This window comes from Octopus bimaculoides, chromosome 16 (genome assembly GCF_046866305.1).
Source record: "Octopus bimaculoides isolate indiv1 chromosome 16, ASM4686630v1, whole genome shotgun sequence".
Lineage (NCBI taxonomy): Eukaryota > Metazoa > Mollusca > Cephalopoda > Octopoda > Octopodidae > Octopus > Octopus bimaculoides.
Window position 1 is genome coordinate 26735602 of NC_142943.1, and position 26354 is coordinate 26761955.

At 37.1% G+C, this 26354-nt stretch overlaps 1 protein-coding gene across 8 annotated transcripts in view; it reads left to right on the forward strand.

The window, feature by feature from the left end:
- The window catches only part of LOC106871768 (uncharacterized), a 1221261-nt gene that overhangs the window by 281130 nt on the left and 913777 nt on the right, over positions 1 to 26354 (forward strand). For all 8 annotated transcript variants that reach the window (XR_016244689.1, XR_016244690.1, XM_089364843.1 and 5 more), the window contains exons 18-20: positions 1017 to 1090; positions 2428 to 2612; positions 11255 to 11352. Coding sequence is in view for 6 of the 8 variants with exons in the window: in XM_089364843.1 (XP_089220969.1) it covers positions 1017 to 1090; positions 2428 to 2612; positions 11255 to 11352 (357 nt within the window). In the remaining 2 variants the exon portion in view is untranslated. The remainder of the gene's footprint in view (positions 1 to 1016; positions 1091 to 2427; positions 2613 to 11254; positions 11353 to 26354) is intronic.

The window sequence follows — 26354 nt, forward strand, 5'->3', positions numbered from 1 at the left end:
AGTTTACAACTGTGACTATAATCATACCTATTGCATGAATAATAAGCTTTGGGTTAACATATTTGTATACGATAAAAGTAATATATCTTATTAAAATCCCAAACAGATTTAAATATTCTTTATCATAACCAAATTAATAATTACCTGAGGCTGTAAGAAATAGCAGCTAAATCTTCATCAAATTGCACCTTATTGTCTTAAAATGCAAGGACATATTTGATGCTACAGTTATAGTTCTCAATATCTTACAGAATATCTTAAAGCACTGTGATTGTCACACAAAAAGTAAGGTGACTATTAAACTCTGCTGGAACCCAGAAATAAAACAATGGAAGAAATGCAACCTATCCAAACTGATACATTGCCACCCATATTAAAAAGCTTTGCATGTCTGATTCTACATTACAGTCCTTAGATGGGAAGAATATGGTATATCTACAGATCAGATCCTGTCATTTCACTAACAACATCCATACTATAGCTACACAACAACAATAGCAACAAGTGAAACAGCCACAAACTCATGATACTTTATAGATTGCAACGAAGGTAAGAGCAACACAGGAGGAGTTTACAAAAGCATATTTGGATTGACATTTGATGTTAAGTGGAGACTTTTGCTTCTTTGATTGAAATGAATAAAGAGAGAAAACGATGGATAGGTGGACAGAAGGAAAGAGAGAGAGAGAGAAAAGATGGTAAAATGGTTAACATCCAGGGGTTATGAGTTCAAACCCATTATTGAAGTTTGTTATGTTTCTATGTAGATAGCTATATTTTGTATGGTCACAAGTCAGCCATAAGAAATTGGTTCCAGAACAATTCTATTTAGTCGCATACAAGAACAACAATTGACTCAATCTACTTTGCCCTTGTCTCCACAATAGGGAGACATCTTTATTGGATTGCATGTGTATTTTAAAGGAATTTTCAAAATATTTGTTCATTCTTAGATTACTTCTTATTTGCAGATTAAGTTTTAATTAGTTCTTTAAAATTTTCCTTTTTATTATCAGGGATGTGGTCGAGCAGCAGACTTTATGGCATTTGCTAACCAAACGAAATTTGAATATGTAGACGAAGATGATGGGTCTGTTATTTATTTGATAATATGATTGTTTTATTATTGTATTTGTTGTCATTTCCGTTTCTGTTGTTATTAGATATGTTGTTTAGCACCTTTTAATCCCGATAAAACAGGTCTATCAACATAAGTTTTTTAGCCTTTATTTTCCTGTGTTTAAGTTATTTATAATAAGACTTTACTATTCCACTGTGCCTGTCTATATTTAAGCTGAAAGGGTATGATTGGGGAGAGACTTAGGTCATATTTTTAACAGACACATCGACAAGTTAAATTACTCCTTCATTGGCATACAACTCACCTATTACTAAAGTTGATAGTTTGATTTTAGAGCTGGTATTCATAGCTTTGTAGATATTCATACCTTTGATTGGAACTTATCAGATTTCTTTAACTAAAGACACAAAGTTTGGCAGTATGACATAGCACTGCTAATAATCATAATATTGATTTCTTATGTTGACCCAAGGCTCCATATTTACTGAGGAAGGATAGTGGATCCAGTTGAGGATATGCTTGGAGCTGTTTGGATTCATCTGTTTCTTTTTCCATCCAGTTTAAGGTATCAGATCAAATAATAAATATCACAACTAACTCTTATGAAATAACACTGAAATTTATTGATAGAAATGTTTAGTATGAATTAATCTAGCATAGATTTAACCAAACTTAATTCATTTCATCATTAAACACTGAAGTACCTGGTGGGGGTTCAACAAGACCACTTAGTCCTTCACCACCTTTAACAGAATCCATAACATTGCAAGCATTCAGACCAGGTCATTGGTGTGAGGATAACTTGATGCTGTGATTTACAATACTTTCATTGTATAGTGTCTGTTTGCTAGTGAACAGATATGGAAGTAGTTCTCCAAAAGAGGCCTACCACTATATATGACAAAGGTACTGTGGATAACATCTCTAGACACAACCCCGTTTCTTGTTATGTCTTCCACATTATCACTTCCAGGTTAACTATTTACAAGATTGAAAACTTGATTTGCAGTAGACCATGAGTTGTGGTTTATTCATGTCTTTCCTTCATCAACCATAGATGTCCTGTAAAGATTATGGATGGTACCCTTCCTACTTTAATTAAACTCTGTTCCATGAAGCATGAGATCCCTCAGCCAACACTATTTGTTATCTGTGTCACTAAAAGTGTAGCCTGGTTAACATTATTTCTCATTAGGGCATCAGAGTAGCAGTCTCGTTAACATATCTTGTTTGTGACATCAGTAGAGACCTTATGTTATTCTTTGTATCTGACTTTCTTTTGGTCATTATTAAAAGTTTTATGTATTATTTTCTGAAATAACTTTTCTTTCTACATCAATTATAAGGAAACTGAAAGCTGATATCAGAGAGAAAATTACTAAAGAATTTGGAAAGGAATGTGAAAAAAATGTGATAGATAACATGGTTGACTATGTGTTGGAGTCCCTAAAACGACCAAACTTGATAAGTGTTTATGATACAGATTCAGCTGAAGACTTTGATATAGCAATTTTCAAAGCTGTGTTCAAAGGTAAGAAATATTTTTAAAATTATATTTTCAGTTTTTTGATATTTTCCAATCAGTTTGACTTTCATTACATATGATTATAATTTAAATTAGTTATTACTAATTAGATTAATTATTACACTAACCAAAACGTTGAGTGAGTTGTGTTTAGAATGAAACATTAAAAAACTAATTTAGGATTAAATATATAGGGAAAGAATAATAATATTAGTTAATGACTAATGTTGTTATTTTTATATTTTCCTGCAAGTTGTGGGAGGTTAATCCTGGACATGTTGAAGCATAATTGTGCTTCCTCAATAAGAGATCAGGTCGTTGTATCAATAGAGTCTCTGGAGACGTTTCTGGAATGTCAGTGAACAACAGGTTGTCATTAGTATTATACTTTGTGATAAATAAATTTAACTCACAAATTCTCTATGTCTACATTACTGTAAACAGATAATAAATAATAAAGTATTACCCTCTCTTCAAAGGAGTTTATCTTGCATGTTGGTGACCACACCAGTGCTTTGATCCAATTTATAAAGTGGCTGGCTTTAGAAGGGTATCCTGCCGTAAAATCCATGTCAAAGCAGACTTCACCGGTGCTGGCACCACAAAACAGCACCCATTTCATTCCATAAAGCTGTTGGTATTAGTAACAGCACCCACCCATAAAAACCATGCCAAAGCAGTTATTGCTGTTACTGGTGCCTCATAAAAGGCACCCTGTAACTCTATAAAGTGTTCGGCTTTAGGAAGGGCACCAGGAAGGATATCCACCTCTAGAACCCATGCCAAAGGATACACTTGAGATTGGTGCAGGGCTCTGACTTGCCAGCTTCTGTCAAACATCCAACCCATGCCAGCATGGATCATGGATGCTAAATAATGATGATGCAGGAATTTATATGAAATAATTATGAATTAATTAGCTGCTAAGATTTTCAACATATAATCAGTGCAGGCTTGGGTGTATGGTAAGAAGCCTGCTTCTCAACCACATGGTTCCAGGTTCAGTCCTACTTCATGGCACCTTGGGAAAGTGTCTTCTACTGTAGCCTTGGGCTGACTAAGTTCTTGTAGTAGATTTGGTACATGGAAGTTGTTGAAAGAAATCTCTTATATATATATATATATATGTGTGTGTGTGTGTGTGTGTGTGTGTGTGTGTGTGTGTAAGCATATGTGTCTGTGTGTGTCTATGTTTGTTTCCTTGTGTACTCTCTTCTGGTAATTTGTTTCATTTCTACATTTTTGTGCCATCTACTTCCAGTGTTCCCTAGTACTTATACCACTGTCTTTTCTCAAACTCTCTCAATGTTTTCCCGTTTGGCATTTCACTTCCCTGGATTCTTTCAACCCTTCTTTGTTTCATTTTCAATATAGTGCACTTTTCTATTGCTAATTCCGTACATGTGTCATTTGAGAAAATGCGATTTGTATGTACAAGACTTTCAAGGTGTTTCTCATTTTTGGCATAAACCTTTATATCATCCATGAAAAGGAGATTTATTTATCTCACCATTTCCTTTTTCCAAATAGTAAGCAATTTTAACTTTTCATCGTATCATAGTGAGCGGTGTCATAGTCAATACGAATAGCAATGGAGATGAGCTATCATCTTGGTGTTCACTCGATCTCCAGAAGTTCATTTCAAAAGGCACTTAAATTTAATGAAGAATATTTTATCATAACAAACTCTGATATAGATATAATTAAGAATGCAAGGAAGTCATTACTTCTTCATGATAATTCCTATTGGGTAAAAAAAGAATGAGGATGAGTTATTTGATGTAGCAAAGGACAGCTATGATGAAGCAGAAGTAGCTGACCTTGTAGGCCGCTATATCCTCGACATTTTCAGAAATGAAAATATGAAAAGAAGCCATCTTTTTTTTTATAAACATATGCATAGATACATATACATACACACACACACACACACACACACACACACACACACACACACACAATACATATATATATATATATATATATATATATACATATATATATATATATATATATACACACACATATATATATATGCATACATACATAGACACACACTTGTACATTCGCTGCTTTCTTCCAAGGAATCTAATGCTCTAAGCTTAGTTTTTCCTTGGGGCTGGCCATATTGGAGTAATCTCGAGTATAACCAGCCGAAATTGCAAAGGTAATCTGGAACTCGACTGAGAAAAGAAAACTCCGAATAACCCGTCCTTACTTTCTTTGTATCGTCTATCTGGAAGTTTTATTGTCCCCTTATTTGTATCACCTAACTGTCTGGATATTTTGCGTTCTTGTCCTATTTTGTATTATGTGTGTGTGTGTGTGTGTATGTATATATCTATCTATATATATATATATATATATATATATATATATATATATATATATATATATATATATATATATATATATATATATATATAGTGGCGTACGTACACTTTCGTCTCTTATATGTAAGTTTACATTTATCTAAAACTTGTACGTCTCTATTCTTTCTTTCTTTCTATCAGCCCTTTCATGCTTACTTTGTTCATTCCACTCTTCATTCTTTCGTTCCCTCTCTCACATATCCTTGCCTTCTCTTCATGCTCACTTCCCTCCTCTTTTCACTTCACTGTGTCCCTGTCATTTTTACTCACCCCTCCTTAATTCTTCTGTCCCTCTGCCTCTACCTCTCTCTCTTCTCACCCCACGTGACTGGTGTTCGGCCAAGACTGACCTTTCTTTCTTAGTTCGGCCGCCGTCCGTGCAACATATATATATTCCTCCCTGTGCCTGCGAAATTTTGTATTCCTGCCATAAGGCTTTATTTCCACACAAGCCAGCTTAATTTAATTCGTCATTAGTCGAAAGACATCTGTTGTTATGTCTTGTTATTTGTATTTGTGTAACATTCCGTTTTTTACCGTCCTTGTCTTCATATCCATTCACTGCTTTCTTCCTAGGAATCTAATGCTCTTAGCTTAGTTTTTCTTTGGGGCTGGCCAGATTGGAGCAATATCGAGTATAACCAGCCGAAATTGCAAAGATAATCTGGAACTCGACTGAGGAAAGAACTCTCCGAATGACCCTTGTTTTCTTTGTATCATCTATCTGGATGTTTTGCGTTCTTGTCCCATTTTGTATTATATTTATATGTATATATATATATATATATATATATATATATATATATATATATATATATATATATATATATATATATTGATGGAAATGGTAAGACAACGAAAGGATGAAAGAGACCTCGATATTATGTAAACAGAGGAATTTATCTGTAAATATAATATGTGACAATTATTCGGTAGCCTTGATAAAACTCCGAGTTTCGGATGTCAGGGCGGAAACCCACGCCGGCAGCTCTTCAGTTATCAGGCCATCAAAAAAATGCTATGAAAATGACTGTATACTTCACCATCTACAAAGATGATGCCCTAGCTTTAACCGCAAATACCAATGGACCAGCACATTATCGGTTTAGGAAGGACATTATCCATTTGATGAAAACTTTCGGGATACAGCAAAATGGATCTCAGTTTTGAAATTAGTGCCCTTAAAATTACTAGGAAATATATTTCCTACATCAGACGACAAAACACCTCGTTCTCCAATGTAATAGGACTGATAATATAGCAATCTGTCACGATCTTGGTGAGAAATAGAGCACCAATGTAACCTGATAGAGAAGGACATACAGCATTAAAATATCAAGTAATTGCCTCTTGAGGGCTACTGTCTCTGTTACAATGTTGTGTATAAGTGCCTAGTTACCACGATACTCCACTAAAATTTACTTTGATCAATGATTAACTTGAAGCATTGATACCTCACACATTAACTGCTACGATTTTCAACATATTATCGTATTAGACACTATACATTTTCAATACTATAAATTTCAAATTGGTTCTTATTATGTTTAATATCATTTAATAAAAAAAAAAATGTTAAAGCTGAGTTTTTTAGAGTCAAAATATAAAATAAATTTACTTTCCCTCTTTAATATTGCAAGGGTCTTTTTAGCTCCTGTTATTTATATTCCAAACATTAATACCATTATTTTATCTTATGTTACTTATAACCAAAAATTAAAGTTAACATTCAATGAAGAAGACATGTCCATGTCTTTAAAAAAATCATGACTAACAACGATGAATGTAATGATTAAATTCCCTCATGAACATTATTAGTTTTTTGATCAACCCTAAAGAACAAAATTTAACGATTGTGGGATCTAACAGAAATAGAGAATTGAAATCCCTTTCTATAATAAATATTGAGGGCTGAAATATCTGGAATAAGTTTGTCACACTGGGTTATTGTATACAGGGTGGCCACACAAAGTCACGCACCATGGGCGATATCAAGTATGCTTTATTAGCCATGAAGTAGATAATCCATTACAAATGTTCAAAGTGCTGTCCATTTAGCTCTAAACAAGTGTTCATACAGAATTTGAAACTGCGAGGAACCCCCTCAAATAGGTCTTCCTTGTCGTTGACTTGTTTACTCGCTTCAACAATTGTTTGAGGAAGATGTCCTTTGTCACGAATCTTTTCAGAATACACAAGGGATTTAATGTAGCCACAGCAGAAAAAAGTTATAGGAGTTAAATCTGGTGACCGTGATGCCCATTCAATTGGCCCGCGATGCCCGAACCATCTCGTGCCTAATGAAGCAGAGCCCCATCCTGCTGCGACCAGATAGGATTTTGCCTTCCAAGTGAATACACGTGAGGCATCTTCTTGTTGCCAAGCATATTCAGATACGAATCACCTATCACAGAGCCCCCAAAATAAAATGGTCCAATACCCAAATACCCAAAATTATGCCAAATCCCACGCCGCACCATTACCTTGCATCCGCCTTGTTGATTATCTGCCTCTATCCAATGAAGACTGGTTTGTGAATAATATCGGTAGTTGTGAAAAGAGATAAGAAAGAGAATGTTAGCAGTTTCACATACTGTGGGATGGTGCGTGACTTTATGACCACTCTGTATAATTACTTTAAATCTAAGTACGAAACTTCAAATATATTCACTACTACTACTACTACTGCTGCTGCTGTTGCTACTGTTGCTGCTACTACAGTAACTACCATTATTCATCAACATGTTAAACTTAACTGTGCAAAACAATGATCAAGATATTTTAATTATGAATATCCTGTTTTTTTTCAAGACATCTATAATGTCATTTAAGACTACTTTATCTGATTTGCCCTTCTATTTTTAAGACAGTAGAGTGATATAAGATGGTGATTACGCATTCATTTCTAGTAGATTTCATAACCCACATAGATATTCTTTACATAACTTTTCATAATCTTGTCATTTTCTGGTACAAGGATAAATTTTGTTTCCAATGTTTAACTGGTACTTATTTCATTAACCCGCAAAGAATGACAAGCAAAGTCAACTTCAGAATAATATGAACTCAGCACACAAATCTGGCAGAAATACTACTAAGCGTCCTGCCCGGTACATTAACGATTCTGCAAGCTCATTGTTTTGTGAAATGGTATCTATATCTATACTATAAAAGGCAAATTTTCTGTGTGTGTGTGTATGTTTAAAATTCATACATTTACACAATTCCAATTTTCTTCTATTAAACAATCGCAATTAATATTCTAAATACAATAAGTTAGGTCACTGCGTCATTTTTTCATTCCCAAAATTCCTAATAATGAATAACATCCGTAAAACTACAGAAGTAAACATTTTCTCCCTAATAAAATCTAATTTCCTCTTTCTAATACAAATCCTTTCAACTCCTACTTCCTCTCATGAACCTTTACGAAAACTCCAACAACAAATACAAAAAGAAAGGAAGGAGAAAAAGAAAACTATCAAAACTGAAACAATCACATTTCGATACTGTGATGACAGATACTAAAAACTACATACAAAATTACTTTGCCCCTCTAAAATTAACTATTTCTATTCCTCTTACACATCGTTTCAATTGCTACTTTCTCTTATGAACGTTTACGAATGATCCAAGAAAAAAGACAAAAAAACGAAGGGGAGTGAGTGTCAAATAAACAGACACACTGCAAATCGGCGGCTTCGGGCAGGTGCAGAATAGTCGATTATATTGATCCCTGTGTTCAACTGGTACTTATTTTTTACACCCCGAAAGGATGAAAGGCAAAGTCAACTTTGGCGGAATTTGAACTCACACACTCAGACATACAAATATCTGTCATTCTCTTCCAAATACGATCGACAGTCAAACATTTATTCCTTACAAACTGAATTTTTTAAATATCTTTCTTTAAACGCATTTAATTACTACCATATATAGACACAGAATACACATTAATACACACATACATACATACAAATACCTGTCATTTTTTTTTATTTAGTGTGTGTGTATGTTGCCCATTTTAATATATAATGCTGAAGTTCTGTACTTACTAACATTTTTATATTTAGTGTGTATGTGTGTGTGTTGCCCATATATATATACACTTGAGACTTAATTGGGTTTTTATATAGATCCGCACCCGGTGGAAAAATTGAAAAAAAAAATACTGTAGTAGCTGAAGTGCACCGTATATTGAACAAATATGAAGGAAAAAATGCGCGCTGCGAAAGGGGGGGGGATATGTTCGAGAAAGACGATGAGAAAAAATTTATGCAATGACAACTTTGACTTTTCCATAAAAGTCTTCGTCCTTATAGAAATGCTTTCCCTACAATTTCCGCACCGCCACACAAATCCATCCAGCGATCTGGCCTTCTTCAAAGTCATATCGTGTGTGCAATCACACGTTTTACTGGTTGTCGCTGTTCAAATGATTCTCTTTTAGGGTTGGGCACACCGTTGGAATCATGGTCAAATGAATGCCTTCGTCGCAAAAATTCCTTTTGTTCGCAAAACAAAAGGAATTTTCTGTCGAAAACATTCATTTGACCATGATTCCAACGGTCAAACTGTTCCCTTTTGCGCACGTGTGCCTAACCCTAAAAGAGAATTGTATGAAAAACATTTCTATAATGGCGCAGGAGTGGCTGCGTTGTAAGTAGCTTACCAGCCACATAGTTCCGGGTTCAGTCCCACTGCGAAGCACCTTGGGCAAGTGTCTTCTACTATAGCCTCGGGTCGACCAAAGCCTTGTGAGTGGATTTCGTAGACGGAAACTGAAAGGAATCCGTCGTATATTTGTGTGTGTGTGTTTGTTCCCCCACCATCGCTTGACAACCGATGCTGGTGTGTTTACGCCCCCGTAACTTAGCGATTCGGCAAAAAGAAACAAATAGAATAAGTACTAGGCTTAATAAGTCCTGCGGTCGATTTTATCGACTGAAGGCGGTGCTCCAGCATGATCGCAGTCAAATGACTAAAACAAGTAAAAGAATAAAAGAAAACTCTTCATATTTGTTCAATATACATTGCATTAGAAGTATTACATGATTTTTGTTTCACTCCTGTGACCGGACGTTGAGATTCACTGCTCGGGTTGTGTAAGGCTGACCGTGTGAATTTTCCGAGCCCCCACCCCCGTTTGTCAGCGCACATTTTTTCCTTCATATTTGTTCAATATACATTGCATTAGAAGTATTACATGATTTTTGTTTCACTCCCGTGACCGGACGTTGAGATTTAGTGCTCGGGTTGTGTGAATTTTCCGAGCCCTCTCCCCACCCACCCCTTTCGCAGCGCGCATTTTTTCCTTCATATTTGTTCAATATACGGTGCACTTCATCTATATTTTTTTCAATTTTTCCACCGGGTGCGGATCTATTCTATATAAAAACCCTTAGTTGTGAGTTGGGAGTTTGATCTGCAGAGGTCATTATTATTATTATTCAGATTAACACCCGCACGATTTTCACTAGGGTGTTAGGGTTACGGTTTTTGGGTCAGGGTTACAGTTTTAGGGTTACGATGAGGGTTAGTCTTACGGTTACGGTTACGTAATCGTGCGAGTGTTAATCTGAAAAATCTCCGAAATGTGAAAACTGTTGTTATAACTTTTGTTGTTCTGTTTAATATGTACATAGATTATGTCTCCAAACAAGACAGCTTGCTGAGGAAAGAAAGCAACCAGTTTAAAAAGACAGCAGCAATTCACCACATTCCAGAAGTTACTTTGAACATAATGCAAAACGGTGCATCATCATCTACTGCCCAATCTGATAGAATTCTGGCAGAACTGTGTAGCAACAGATCGCCAGCAATTGCTTCATCACAAATTGCCGTCCTAGCTCCTGCGAAAAGGAAGTACCCTGCTATGTATAATCAAGGCAGCGTAAAAAGTTGTTTTGCACAAGCATTTATATAGCCAATTAGACGGATGAAATTTACGTACGCTTAATAATGTTACGCAAAACAGCCTTCAGACTTTCCCTATTTACTTCGTCTTTTGAATTATGAACATATTTACATCATAAGGGTTTTTTCATAGTAAGGCTTTCTTTTTTAGTTGATTTTCACCTAGCAAGACTTATCATAGATGGCGTAATAAGTCACACCCAGACAACGTCGGGTTATACTGCTAGTGAACAATAAAACAAAATGATGTGTAGGAATATAAGATATCATATTAGTGACGTTGATAATATTAAATATTTGGATTTAGTAAAAGAACATTTAAATATCGACTGACTGTTTGTTCTAAAATCTATATTACAGCGCAGAACAACAAATTAGAGAATATGAGGCTTTCATTTGTGTGGGACAGAAGTTTTATCGTAAAAAGTCTCATATTTGAAGAAGAGATTCAGCGGAAAGTAAGATAATATTTTTTTATCACTTCATCTAAATCAACTTTTACTTCTTCTGCTAAAGAGGAAGAAAACTATTTCAAATATATTCCTAACATTAATTAGGAATATATTTTAAAAATTGCTTATAGTAAATTTTAATAAACTGAATGCTTACAAAATATTTATTGTTTATTTGTCTAATGTTATCACCATTCTGTCCCAACTCATTCTCTCTCCATACGTATATAAATATATATATATGCACCTGCACATAATTATAAATGCTGCAAATATTACGAAGAATATAAAACAAAAGGAACGTAAAACATATACACTGAGTTGGTATAAGTTTGATGGTAAAAAAGAAAAAGAAAGTATCTATATTTCCAGTATTCGTTCTTCTTTATGATAGGATAGACATGAAAAGAACAGAACGAAGCAGGGAAATTTGTAGCACAACTAAAATGCAAGCTACATGTATTTCCTAGCTAGCTGATCCTCTGATGTGATAATTACTCAACAAGGAGTACTTAACGTAGCTAATCACCAGACTGAGAATACCTTAATCACCTTTCTCGCCTGGAAATTCCAAGTCACCTCACCACAGACCGTTAACTCACATTTGTAGCGTGTTAACCTTCCCAAGCGGCAATGTGACCTTCATATAATTAATGTATTCTTAGTTTGATGAACAGCTTAGATGAGTACCCCTTTGAGTAATTATTACATCAGAGGTTATGTAGACTGGATTTTAGCATTTCCACTCTCTTAATTTTGATTTTTATACGCATTCATTGCAACTCTATTTGCTAACCGTGAGCTGTACAGAACGTTTCAGCTTATCGAATTTCCTCGTAACTTTAATATGGGAAAAGTGTGTAACATTCAACGCCAATAAATTGGTATTATTTTTGATCATACACTGTCCACTTTTTGCATTCTGTACCTGCTATAGACCGTTTGATGGTTAAAGATTTCAGAGACTTTGATTCCTGGATCTTACCCTTATATAACTGTATATATACACATAGGTACTCAAATCAATATTAACTGTAGATTCAACCAATTGATGTCAAAGTGTAGTGATGTCAAACATGAAAAGAAGCGTGATTCAAAATTCAAAACGACTGTTTCAGTAGCATTTCATTTACACATTCTTAAACTATATCAGTGCAAAACCCCGTCAACTTCAGGTAGATTTCAATCATACATACAGGAAAGCAGAAAGATCATGTATAGTCATACAAAATAAAAGACACCTCCTTCTATGGCCCTCTGCCCTCCAACCCCACACCTAGCTACCAACAGATGGTGTCCTCCACTATCCATGACCTCATCTCCAACTGCCGTCTCCCCACGCCTCTAACTTCATTGTTCGCACCCCAAGCACCCCCACAATTTACTTCCTTCCTAAAATCCACAAACTCCGCCTGTAACTACCCCACGGAACTCATCTCAAATATCTTGACCGTGTCCTTGCCCCCCAAGTGGCTTCCCTCCCCTCTCACATCCATGACACTAATCAATTCTTTCTCCTTCCCTCCTGGTCCTGCTAAACTTCGCTTGACATCAAGAGCCTATATACGGTGATCCCACACCACAAGAGGCTTCTTGCCCTCAAAAACTACCTAGACATTCGATCTAACTCCCAACCTCACACATCCACACTTCTTCGCCTGGCCGAACTTGTTCTCTCTCTTAACTGCTTCTCGTTCGCGGGTGATTTTTACGAACAGTTCTCGGGAATGGCCATGTGATCGACAATTGGCCCCAACTATGCGAACCTGTTCGTTGGCTACGTTGAGGCCTTAATGTTTTCAAGATTCAATGGTCCCACTCTCGAACAATACTGTCGTACTACCTCGCTCTCCCGCGAACAACTAGACTTCTTCCTCTCTTTTCTCCAATCTTTCCATCCTGCGCTATTTCCAACACTTCCATCGCCATTCTCGACATTTCGGTTAGCATTCATCACTCCACTGTCACGACCTCCATCCACTACAAACACACCGACTCACATTCATACCTCAGTTTCTCCTCCTCCCACCCTAAACACACCAAACTCTCCATCCCCTATTCCCAATTCCTCTGTCTGCGCAGGCTCTGCAGTGATAACCATTGCTTTGAGACTCAGTCTCAACTCATGGCTCGCCACTTCATGCTGCATGGATATCCCCTCACCACTATCCACACTGCCCTTGCCAGAGCACGTTCTGTGGGTTGGGCATCTGCTCTCTCTCCTCACAACAACCCCGCCATTACCTGTCTCCCGTTTCCCCTCACCTACCACCCCTCCACCCTGCCTCTCCAACGCATCATTTAACGCGCCTTCCGGCGACTCTAGTCCGACCCTCCACTTCTCACATCTTCCTTAACCTACCCTTCTTCCCTAACCCCATCACCCAACCATGCTCGTTCCCCTGCTCCTGCCCACGCTGCCGCACTTGTCCCTACCTCTCTAGCATCGCCATCCTCACAGGCACCCATCATCGTCCCTATCATATCACTGACTCCTTCACCTGCACTTCTAGCAACGTCATTTACTGCATCTCCTGCTCTCCCTGTCCTTCTCTGTACATCGGTCAAACAAGACGCCACTTGGCTGACCGGATTGAAGAACACCTCCAAGACATCAGGCTCGGTAACGACAACCGGTAGAGCGCCATTTCCGCTCTACCGGTCATTATTTACAACACCTGTCTGTGTTCGGATTGTCCTTGCACAGGAGCCATCGGGATTCCCGTGTTCGCCGTGAACAGGAATTAATCTTCTCTCTTCGCTCCTTTGCTCCATTTGGGCTAAATTCCCGTCCACATTTAATCTAACTCCTCTCCTCTCCCCTCTCTTCATCTCACACTTAACTGCTCTCTTCACTCCCTCCCACTTTCTCCCTTCCACCCTCTCCTTTCATTGTTACCCCTCCATCCACACCTCACCCCTACACATCCCAACCCCACATCCACATAACCCACACCCCAACAACAGCACACCACATACTACCACACCACACATCACTACACCACAACACCCTCATCCACACGTAAAGATCACCAGTCGCAATTCACACGCTCTCACATGTTACGCACGCGCACCTTCATTTTGGGATCACCACTACTTTATTATCTCCCCTTCTTCCTATCTCTCCTGTCTGACCACTTCTCTCCGGCCATCGCCATGATCGACCACTAACCACTAACGTTTGTTTTATTCTCTCTGTTTATTTTCTTGTATTCCTTTTCGTTGAAGAGCGTAGGCTCGAAGTGTAAAAGACTTTCTCACCTTCCCGACCGTCAAACTAATACACCTGTTTGTTGTTTACTCACTTGTCGTAGTCTTTTGTTTGTTTAGTAAATTCCATGCATATACATATGATATATATATTAATTTGCTTTGCGGAAACGACGGTTTAAACGAAGTCGCGGCTTGTCTCAACGTTCGAAACGCGGAGTAGAGATAAAACAGGGGACAACTGATGAAGGGATTGTTCTTTATGTTGCTTGTCTCGTTTCTCTATTTGTTTCTGTCGTCGTTCGAAAAAAAGTTCGTTTTCCATGTGTTTGTTCCCTCCGCCAAGGAAGCAGGTTATGTTTCGATCGGCGTTGGTTTGTCTATCTGTCCGTCTGTGTGCAAAATAACTCAAAACATTGTGAACAGTATTTGATGAAACTGCTAGGAAAAGTTGGTAGGGACACAAGGAACAGATGATGAAAATTTAGTAGTGATCCGAAATTTTTTATGGATTCTTCAAGGATTTTTCATTTGTTATACCTACTTTACATGAAGTATTACAATGTTACGTTCTTTGATTATCTTCCTTGGAAACTCGTTCATCGTTTTCACGTAACCTATGGTAGCGTTGCTGTTTCCAAAGTTAATTTTGTTTCTCTTTTACTAATTTTACTTGCGTATCTATTTTAAAATGAGCTGCTTGTCGGAGGTCTGCGCTCTCCGAGTGCTTTCTAGTTTTTTATGTTCTCGTTTTCATTTTCCACAGTATTTTTACGTCATGTACCTATATATGTATTTATACATATATATGTAGGTATGCACATTTTACTCGACAGTACAAGCATAGTCAAGACATATAAAAATAAGCAGAAATTGATTTTTGTTTATCTTTATATGTCTTGACTATGCTTGCACTGACGAGTAAAATTTGCGTTTTGTGCACTAATTACGAAATCATATGATATGCAACTGAGCCTGATTTTAAGAGGCTCGTTTCGAGAGTTGCATTCCCTCGCGTTCGGTACAATGTGTTTATTATGGTAGTTTTGACTTTAGGAGTCCCTCCTAGCGTGAGACATTTATGTATAATTATGCCCTTAATTTAAATTATATATATATATATATATATATATATATATATATTCATAAGTCATGTTATATTCCGTTACGAACGTAGTAGAGTGCAGTGTAAAGCTCGTCCACCTTCAAATTTCATCCTGTGCTCTCCATTTGTAGTATTTTACGGAGTGGGAGCGCTAAGCTGTGATAAGTGGGATTATAATGTTGTTACCAGTTCGAATATGCTTCATGCGTGTTCGAACTGAGGAACAAGCTACTCACAGCGTTTTGTCACGGAGAACATATCTTGCTTGTTGACAAATGGTAGTATACTACTAGATCGGTTCGCAGCGTCACCGACCTAGATTGTGGGATGTTAACGTTTTGGAGTAGATGTCACCTCATCGAAGGAGACAACTACTCCGATATGTTAATATCTTTCAATCTAGGTAGATGGCGCTGCGAGCTGATCTAGGGTTTATACACCGTTTGTATACAAGCAAGATATATTCTCCGTAACAAAACGCATTGATTAGCACGCTTCCCAGTTCGAAGGTGCATCGAGCATTTTCGGACTGATAACAACATTGCAAGTAGTAGTATGATACTTACGTACATATTTTCGTGTGAGCTTCTGTAGTGTGAAAAAAAGATGAATAAGCTCGAGGCAACAAGAAGGAGTATGGTTGGACATTTATTTGCTCTCGCGACAATTGTTTCTACGCAACGCACTTCTCCAGGCTTGCAGGTATTTGGTTATGTAACCGTCTCCCTGCCTTATGAGATCTGCTTGTGTTTCTTCTGGCGCTATATGAATATTGTTTCCGTAAATTCAAATTCTCAGCTTCAAACGCATACTATATGTCTGTCGGTGCCTGGAGTTACTAGTAGCCACTCAGTGTATCAAGAGATTTGTTTATTTGTCGCCTATGATATGGTGGATATGGTGGGATCGGAAACTCAAAGAGAAATTAGCAGAGAACTCCATAGTCCTAACAATGTGCTCTTGTTATGTGGATGATATCAACATAATAGCTAAAGCACCCCTACAAGACAATGTCGAGCAAATAGCTAACTCCATCCACCAGAGTGTTAAATTAACAATAAAACTACCCTAACAATCATCCAAGGTATAGACTATCGGTTTTAGACATGGAACTCTGGTTGGAAACCAAGAACAGTAAGGCGAGCTGGCAGAATCGTTAACACGCTTGGCGAAATGTTTAGCGGTATTTCGTCTGCTGTCACGTTCTGAGTTCAAATTCCGCCGAGGTCGACTTTGCCTTTCCTCCTTTCAGGGTCGATAAATTAAGTACCAGTTACACACTGGGTCGATGTAATCGACTTAATCCGTTTGTCTGTCCTTGTTTGTCCCCTCTGTGTGTAGCCCCTTGTGGGCAGTAAAGAAATAAACCAAGAACAGTAAGGTCCACATCTTTCAGTCCCATTATTCTAAACCCATGACCTCCAAATACCTAGTCCACAAGAACACAGCTATTGCGGTCAACGCGAAGTTCAATATTCTTATAGGAGACTTGGTGAGAATGATGAGGGATGTGTCCTGCATGTGCGACCCTACAGAATTGGAAAGACACATACAACAATTCATCTATTGCATGCAGTTATCTGGCTACAACTGAAAGGACAGGACTAGAATGTACATAGGATCCAGGGCTATGTAAAACGCCATCATAGAGAGTGATGCAAAAGGGATCTGCCCACTATACAGGAGTAAATCCTGAATAACACAGAAAGGACCAGAAAAAGTATAGATAAGACCAAGTCATGGTATAACAACAAAAAATATCTGTTCATGCTCGTTGACGCTACTTCTGGCGGCGAACTAACATACCATTTTAGAAAGGCATTAGATAAGGCTAATCTACGGATTAAAGTAGTAGAAAGTCCTGGAGCCCCCATAACATCCATGATCTGTAGAACTCATCTCTTCGACAGGTCGCCATATGCAAAGAACAATTGTATAGCATGTAAGATGAACTGTAAGGTTAGGAATATAGAGTATAGGTTACGATGTAGCGCAGAAACAAGACAACTACTTATATTGCAGAGACAGTATGCAGCATAGGGGAGTGGATAGACGGTCACTGGCTCGTCAGTGCTCTACCAACACGCTCAAGCAGAACATAGAGGTTCAGTTATTAACATAGAGTTTAAGGTATTATCAACGCATAGAGCTGACACGACACTTGACAAATCGCAGCAATAGACAAGCCGGGCCTCAACAGAAAACACGAATGGAACAATAACACTCACCACCACTACCTCACCACGCAACATAACGACTAAAGTGAGAAGAGATAAAAATACATATACAACCAATGTAATACTCACACAGTACACAAATATGCACAGACCTATAATAAATTTTTATTATAATGAAGAAAGCTGCTTATTAATTAGGCATGTGACAGTTACTAAAAGAAGGCAATTATTAAGGGGTTTGACCGTCTGGAAATTTTTTTTAGAAATTCATATTCTAAGAAATTTCCTGTAATTTCGATTTCTGAAGTTTATTGTCTACTTGAACAAAGTTTTTCTCAAATTTAAATATTCGTTGATTTCACTGCGGAGTAGATTTAATAAAGAATATTAATTCGTTGCAAGCGAAGTTTTCTGTTTTCATTTGTAACAGTCTCACGCTCTCTCTCAAAACTTTCTAGGAATATGAATTTATTAAAAAATTTCCAGACGGTGAAACCTTTAATAATTGTTTTCTTTTAATAAGTGTTACATACCTAATTAATGAGCAGCTTTCTCCATCATGATAAGGATATATGTAATGTAAAAACACTATTTATTGAATGCTATTAGACAAAATAGCTGTATAACTTTCAGGCTTATTTTTGATGAAATAAAAAGTTTTTGATATACCGGTATAATTTAGAAAATAAATTATAAAGTAATTTTGTTGATATGGTTGTTTGGAACACTGTAAGCCTTACAATAATAACTATGTGATCGCCGCTATTTCTAGTAAGCTAAACCTTGAAGGTTATTGAAATAGGAGTAACTTTAGCATTTTATTTTCATATATAGCATAAAAACATGTACATCTTTTAGAACATTGTCATTTTATTATATTTTTCTGGCAAATTTTAAAATTAACATAAATATTTATGTACATGAAAGAAAATTACCGGAGACTTTCATCTAATTATTATCACAGCAACTGGTCCTACATTACAAGGTCTAACGGAACCTAGTGAAGCAAGCCAGAACACTCGCAGCCTTTCCACGGGCGATACCGTGTCTAAGGCGTTGGGAAAGCCAACTGTCCACACGGGCATTACCTGACACCTCAATGAGGCGAGCTGGTAACATTGACAAGAACTTCGCGGTTAATGGTCCAGTCACTCTGAACGTCTCAAACGCCACAGCTTGAAAGAGATAGTTCATTGTCAGGTCCCGATACTTCAGGGTTTTCTTCCGTTCGGCTATAGAAGTGACATCCCACCCCACCCCATTAACTGCAGCATCCACGATGTGAGAGGGAGTTAAGGAATCGCACACTGCGGCGTCCCAAATGAGGCACCTACCTCTAATAAGGTAAGACCATCTGGTCTCTTTCCATCACTAGGTTTAGTTCAGAGTTAGGCATATATTACAACTACGATAAATTACCGAAAGAAATATTTACTAAGCATGTGAGATTATTTATAAGTAAGTTTTCAGGAAAATTTACTTTCTGAACTTCGTTTTTTTATTGAATATTTCAAGTTCACATATTTAAAAATTCGGTAAAAGATAGTTTCTAACGAGCTTTGATTTATACGATGTTTTCAGTTCATGCTTATTTTATTCATTATTTGCAATGTCTTCTTGCTCCACCTCTCTCTCTCACACACACACACACATACACTGCCTGTAGTATAGACATACATCAAGTTTAACTAGAAGAAAACCACTCACGGAGTGGTCTTTCTGGTAGTATAACAAATAGAGATAAATAGGTAAACAAAAAGATGTATGCAGGGCACAGAAACAAATAACATAGTAAGCGAACCCATATACACACACAAACACATGCACATGTACACAGACACAGACACACACACACACACAACCACACTCACACACAAATACACACACACACACATATATATATATGAGAACACACGTCACATAAAGAACAATGGAATAAGTGGATCAAGAGCAAACACGAGGACGGAAAGTCTGACCGAAGAGGTCACAGATGTATGACAAAAGATTTCTGGACAATGAGTATGTATATATACATACATATATATATATTTATATATATATATATATATATATATATATATATACAAGAAATGAGGGCAGGGAATCGTCAATTAATAATAGAATTAACAATTAACAATTTTGCCAAGTAGTTCAGTATGAAATAAACCTTTATCGGTAAGACCATTTATCATCATAAATATAAGGGATTAGCAATTGAGTTGCTTCTCCAACATACTGAAAATTCAGAAACAGCAGTCAAAGAACTACTGATTCTAAACTACAAATTTTTCTCTAAAATGGATGGCGATATTTATGGCACACATAGAACAAAAAACCGGAGGGAAAAGCACAAACAAAACAAGCCTTTAGTTAATTGGGTACGAATCGTTTCATGGTTAAGCGAACGAAAACTTCACTATTCCAATCTTCAGCCCAAATATTCTGATAAATTTGAAAGTGTCTCTAAAAAAATTCACGGTAATCCTTGGCCAAGCGACACCAAAAATCAACGATAAGAAAGGCACTTACGAATTCATCGGCTAGCGAGTTCAGGCATCCCACCCCAAAGAAATCCACTCCATGTGCGCCACAAATAGTCCCGTATGAAAAAAAGTTCCGTGTGGAAGGATTACGGTTTAACTATCTAACTTAGAGATATCAAATATAAAATATACAAGAAATGAGGGCAGGGAATCGTCAATTAATAATAGAATTAACAATTAACAATTTTGCCAAGTAGTTCAGTATGAAATAAACCTTTATCGGTAAGACCATTTATCATCATAAATATAAGGGATTAGCAATTGAGTTGCTTCTCCAACATACTGAAAATTCAGAAACAGCAGTCAAAGAACTACTGATTCTAAACTACAAATTTTTCTCTAAAATGGATGGCGATATTTATGGCACACATAGAACAAAAAACCGGAGGGAAAGCACAAACAAAACAAGCCTTTAGTTAATTGGGTACGAATCGTTTCATGGTTAAGCGAACGAAAACTTCACTATTCCAATCTTCAGCCCAAATATTCTGATAAATTTGAAAGTGTCTCTAAAAAAATTCACGGTAATCCTTGGCCAAGCGACACCAAAAATCAACGATAAGAAAGGCACTTACGAATTCATCGGCTAGCGAGTTCAGGCATCCCACCCCAAAGAAATCCACTCCATGTGCGCCACAAATAGTCCCGTATGAAAAAAAGTTCCGTGTGGAAGGATTACGGTTTAACTATCTAACTTAGAGATATCAAATATAAAATATACAAGAAATGAGGGCAGGGAATCGTCAATTAATAATAGAATTAACAATTAACAATTTTGCCAAGTAGTTCAGTATGAAATAAACCTTTATCGGTAAGACCATTTATCATCATATATATGTGTGTGTGTGTGTGTGTGTGTGTGTGTGTGTGTGTGTATATACACATATATTAAGAATTTGAGGAAGCACTATCCACGTAAGGGATTGTTAAAAATAATCCTGATGCCAACTGGGTTTAACTAAATATATTGATAGGAAAATCATCAATATATATGTGTATAAACAGTCCCATGAAATTAAAATGTCAATAAAAGAAAATTGGAGAAGAAAAATTAAAGAGATGCTTGGTTTGTTTTATTTGTATTACAACTGGAAAAGTAATTCAAATTAAAATATGAAAATATATACCTATAAGAGTATAAAGGAGCTGCCTCAACCAACAAAATAACCCAAAAATATATAATAAAAGAAAGATATTCTACATACATATATGCTTCTATATAACAATATTTAAGAATCATCAATAATTATAACTTTAAAAGATGCAATAATCTATATATTGTTAGATCTCTTCAGGAAAAATAGATGTATTTTAATCTTGAGTTACGAAATAAATTATTTGAAGATAATGTTTAGATATTTTCAAATGTAAACAAACTTACTTTAAAAGACGCATAGTTCATGTGCTTAGACATTTATTGTCCAAGCATGTTCTGCAAGCAACTTGCACATGCAAGTGCTAGCAGTCGAGAACTCTGCATACCGAAAGCTAGAAAGTGTATGTGGTTGTAATAGAACGACCGTGCAAACCAAAGGAGAATGGGGACGAGACGGAAAAGGCTCCTTTTAACGCGTCGCACGGTCGAACACAAAAACATAATATATATCATAGAAGGCTCGTCGTGAGAGATACGAGCCAAGTGCCAGAAGGAATCAGAGAGTGACAAACACAACCGTTAGATATATAAAGAGAGTAAGTTTATTAACATAGTGAAACTGTAGTGTCTGTGTGCGTGCATGCGGCATATATAAATAACACAATACATTAGTCAGGCCTTCATGTACAAGAGCATGTATACAACAATATGAAATGACGGACTGTCGTATAAGCAAGAGTGTGTGTACAATATGTGAGAGTACAAGTGTGTGTGTGAGTAAACTACAAAAGTCTCAAACACTGAGATAGAGAAAACCAGTTCGCATAAGAGTTACACAAGATATAGAATGTTCATACGCAGGAAGTTTTGGCCAAGGAGCAGAGCTGTTGTATCACAATATTGTGTTGAGCGTCGATGCTGTGACCGGGTACCTGGTACGGAATATTCTAGCAGGTTAGTTCTGACTGTTGTTCGTGGTGGAAATAATCCACTCATACAGCGTCGAGATAAAACCGCGTTTGTTGATGTTGGTGTGTACCCTGGTGGTGGTGTTGCTGGCGACGAAATTGTGGTAGACAGGAGATTGGTGGTGAAGACGTCGTCGCTGGAAACTAACTGGAGCTGTGTTCTGTATGTGTGTGTGGTCAGATCTCTCTATGAGAGATCTGAAATCGAAGACGACTGGCGGGTTCAAACAGGCTTATTTATAGATGTACAGGGGGCTCCAGAGACAAGGCAGAAATCACTCTCTCACGTAACCTTATTAGAAGGTCACTATTGGACGGTATGCACCCTGGAGCGAAGCAGAACTGGGGACAATTGCCGCGCAAATAAGAACCAATCAGGGTGGTGAACAGAAGGGTCCAAGGTAGCCGAAGGCTAGATGTTAGCAACTTCGTTATCATTTGTGATTGAATGCCCGAGGGAGAGGTTTCACTACAGGGTCATCAGGAGAGAATGCGTGCCGTTTCGCAGCCTACCTCACGACGGCATCATTGCACACCGTCCCCGCTCCCTGATATGAGGCCAAGCTTGCTAGACCAACTGGTTATTAAATAACTGAATATTCTTCTAGCCATCGCTCATCATTTGGCTAGCCTTTTCCACTGTAGTTTGAATATCGGTCATGGTGGTATTTACTTTACGATGAGTTAGGCCTAACGATAACAACAGTCGTCTCACACTGTTTCCAACAAACCCTCTACATCCGACTGCGATTTCCAGCCTTCGTTTTCACATTCCTCGAGGAGGTTTACATAATTGCGTCCATGTTATCTTCATGAGGAACTGTTAACTCGACTAGATTGACAACTTTCTTTTCTTCACACCACATTGAAATGTCTAGTTTTTCGTAATTGGGACGGAAAAGAGTCCCTGGCACCCTGGTAAATCTGCAGTCACCTCCTAATAGCCATTTCACTATTCATCGCTCACAGGAAGTTTGTTGTTCTTCTTGAAATGGATCCGCTGTCCTGAGTGCACGAAGTTAATGAAATCTTTGGCTGGTACTTTCAGCAGTTTCTTTCCACTGTTGTTGAGATCAATTTGGTTCTTTATAGCATTGAAGATAACCTTAAGGACAAGGTTGTATCTCCATGTATACTTGTTCATTGCTAATGGACACTTGGAAAGAATATGTTTCGGTGTTCCGATCTTTCCGCATTTGTGTATATCATTTTCTGAGACGTTCCATCTGACTAGATATTTTATAGGTGATGGCAAAACATCAAAGGATGAACGAATCAGTAAACCGAGAAATGGTCCACCTACATATTTCATCCCAACGTATTTTCCTCTCAATAACATGTTTCTCTCATCTCGTAATCTGTCCTTGTTGAATACATTGGATCAAATGAAGCTCTCTTCTCTTTGCTTCTTTCGTTTTGACGCTGTTTCTAACAGACCTGCGTTCGCTCTGCAGCACACTTGCAAACGGTCTGAATTAATTTGCGCCAAAATGAAGTCCCTTTCAATAATTTTGCTTCTGCTTTCCACTTCCTGGCTGTTTTCACCTCTTGTGGATAACGCCTGATTTTCATGTCCTTCGACTCTCTCAGCATCATCAAATTCCCCAGTTTATATATTTTGACTATTGACGCCAGTAGTAAATGCAACGAGCCACTTTTACGATAAAGAGCAGAACTGTTCAACATCCGCGGTAGGCCTAGCCACTTTCTAATGAACACATTACATTTTTGTTCAATGATCTGAACTCGTGACAATGCTACTCCGTATATTAAAAGTGGCCACAAAAGTCTCGGATACAAGCCGAACTGTAAGCACCAAATTTCTAAGCACATGAACTATGCGTCTTTTAAAGGAAGTTTGTTTACATTTGAAAATATCTAAACATTATCCTCAAATAAGTTATTTCGTAACTCAAGATTAAAATACACTTATTTTTCCTCAAGCGATCTAACAATATACGGATTATTGCATTTTTTAAAGTTATGATAAGTGAAGATTCTTAGATATTGTTATATATACATGTAGAATATCTTTTTTTTTTTAATATTTTTTTCTCTTTCGTATGATATAGGTGTTATATATCTTTCTACAATTTGAATAATTTTAATGCGCAATTAATTCAAATTATGAAAATTTGTCAGCAAAATAAGTTTAAGACCGTACCAACATTATTTTGTTTCTATTGAAAATTTACAGCCCAAAAGCTCAATGAACAAACATTTATTATTATCTAGTTCCATAGCCATTATTTTCAATTACGGCCTTACAACCAGGAGTTCGACAAATGAACACAAAATCAGTTGGAATGTTCTAACATATTTCTTCAATAAAATTATATAACTGGGACAAATTTGTTGGGTTTTTTTAAGCATGAGCTCTTTTAGAAACATAACTCCATTAATTTTATATGCCATCATATTATAACGCTCAAAATATTGCAAAACGTTCCTAGCCTTATGAACGAGGCAATTGTGCCGATGGAAAATATACCCCGATGGCATCTGATTATTTCAATATGGCAGCACATTTTCATTTACTAATTGCAGATAGCCTACACGGTTCAGTCTACCATCGACCTTAACAACTGGACCAACACTTAATGATGAACGCGGCCCACACCATTACAGTTTTGTTAAAAATAAATTAACGAAAGAATAGAACTGTCATCATCGGTCTTAAACCTACTTTGACCATTATATGTTGAAATAGATTTACAAATGTAAATATATAAAACTATATTTTGGCCAGTGCATCACTCTTCAGGCCTATCAGTGTTTTTGCTTATGTCCTTGCTGATATTTCACTTCTCCATGCATACATTTGTACATACACATACTTGTACGTACCAGTGAGTACAAGTAGACACATACACACAGACATGCACACAGACATACACGCATATACTGGGTTGGCAAAAAAGTAATTTCAGTTCTTTAGTGTGAAATAAAAGTCATTTTTTCATTCAAAGAATGAGCTTTAATCAATTATATACTTTCCATTTCTTTCGATCTGGTGACTTCATCATTCCGCGCTTATTGAACTGGTGAGTTTTGTGTTGTTGTCCTGTGACTACTTTTTTTTAAGAGTTTTTTTTTTTTGTGTTTACCTGTGTGTGTTGGTGTGAGCCTGGCTGCTCTTTCCTGTGTTTCTGTTTTTGTTTTGTCAGTTTTATATGTTCCTCCTCATCCTTATATCGAGGTGTAGAAGAAACAGAATCTGTGCAATCCGTCCCAGATAAGATTGGGTGCGTGGGGGTGTCTTTGTGTGAGTGCGTATTTGAGAGAGATACAAAAGGGGAGTTGTGTTGAGGGGCGACATGCGTGGTCCTTTCTATTGATAATCGTGTCAATGTTGGCAGTGAAGACTGTGGTGGTACTACTGGGGCTGATCCTGTTGCTGCTGCTGTCTCTACTTCTACTGCTCTTTCTACTATTGTCGCTTTTACTGCTTCTGCGGCTGCCATTTCTTCCGCAACAATAAAGCCACAGCCTCAATCACCGATACCGCCTTCGTTATTGTTGGTGTTGTGGATTTTCCTTGATGCATGTTTAGATTTAAATAAGAATATTTACAAACCCTATAGAAAGCCCAACGATAGACTTAGATATATTGATGTAGGTTCCTGCCCCCCCCCCCCCCATAGTGTTTAAGAATTTAGTTAAAAATATTAGTCGGAGAATTTCTAGCCTCCCCTCCGATATAAAAATATTTAATAATGTTGCCCCAGTATATAATAAAGCTCTTAAAGATAGTGGTTTTAGAGAATAAATAACTTATACATCTGTTATTAGTTCAGAACTAAAGAAAAGAAAACATAGGAATAGGAAAGTTATCTAGTTCACACTCCCTTACTCCTCCGAAGTGAATTTTTAATATAAGTAAGTATATCGTATCACTTATAAATAGGC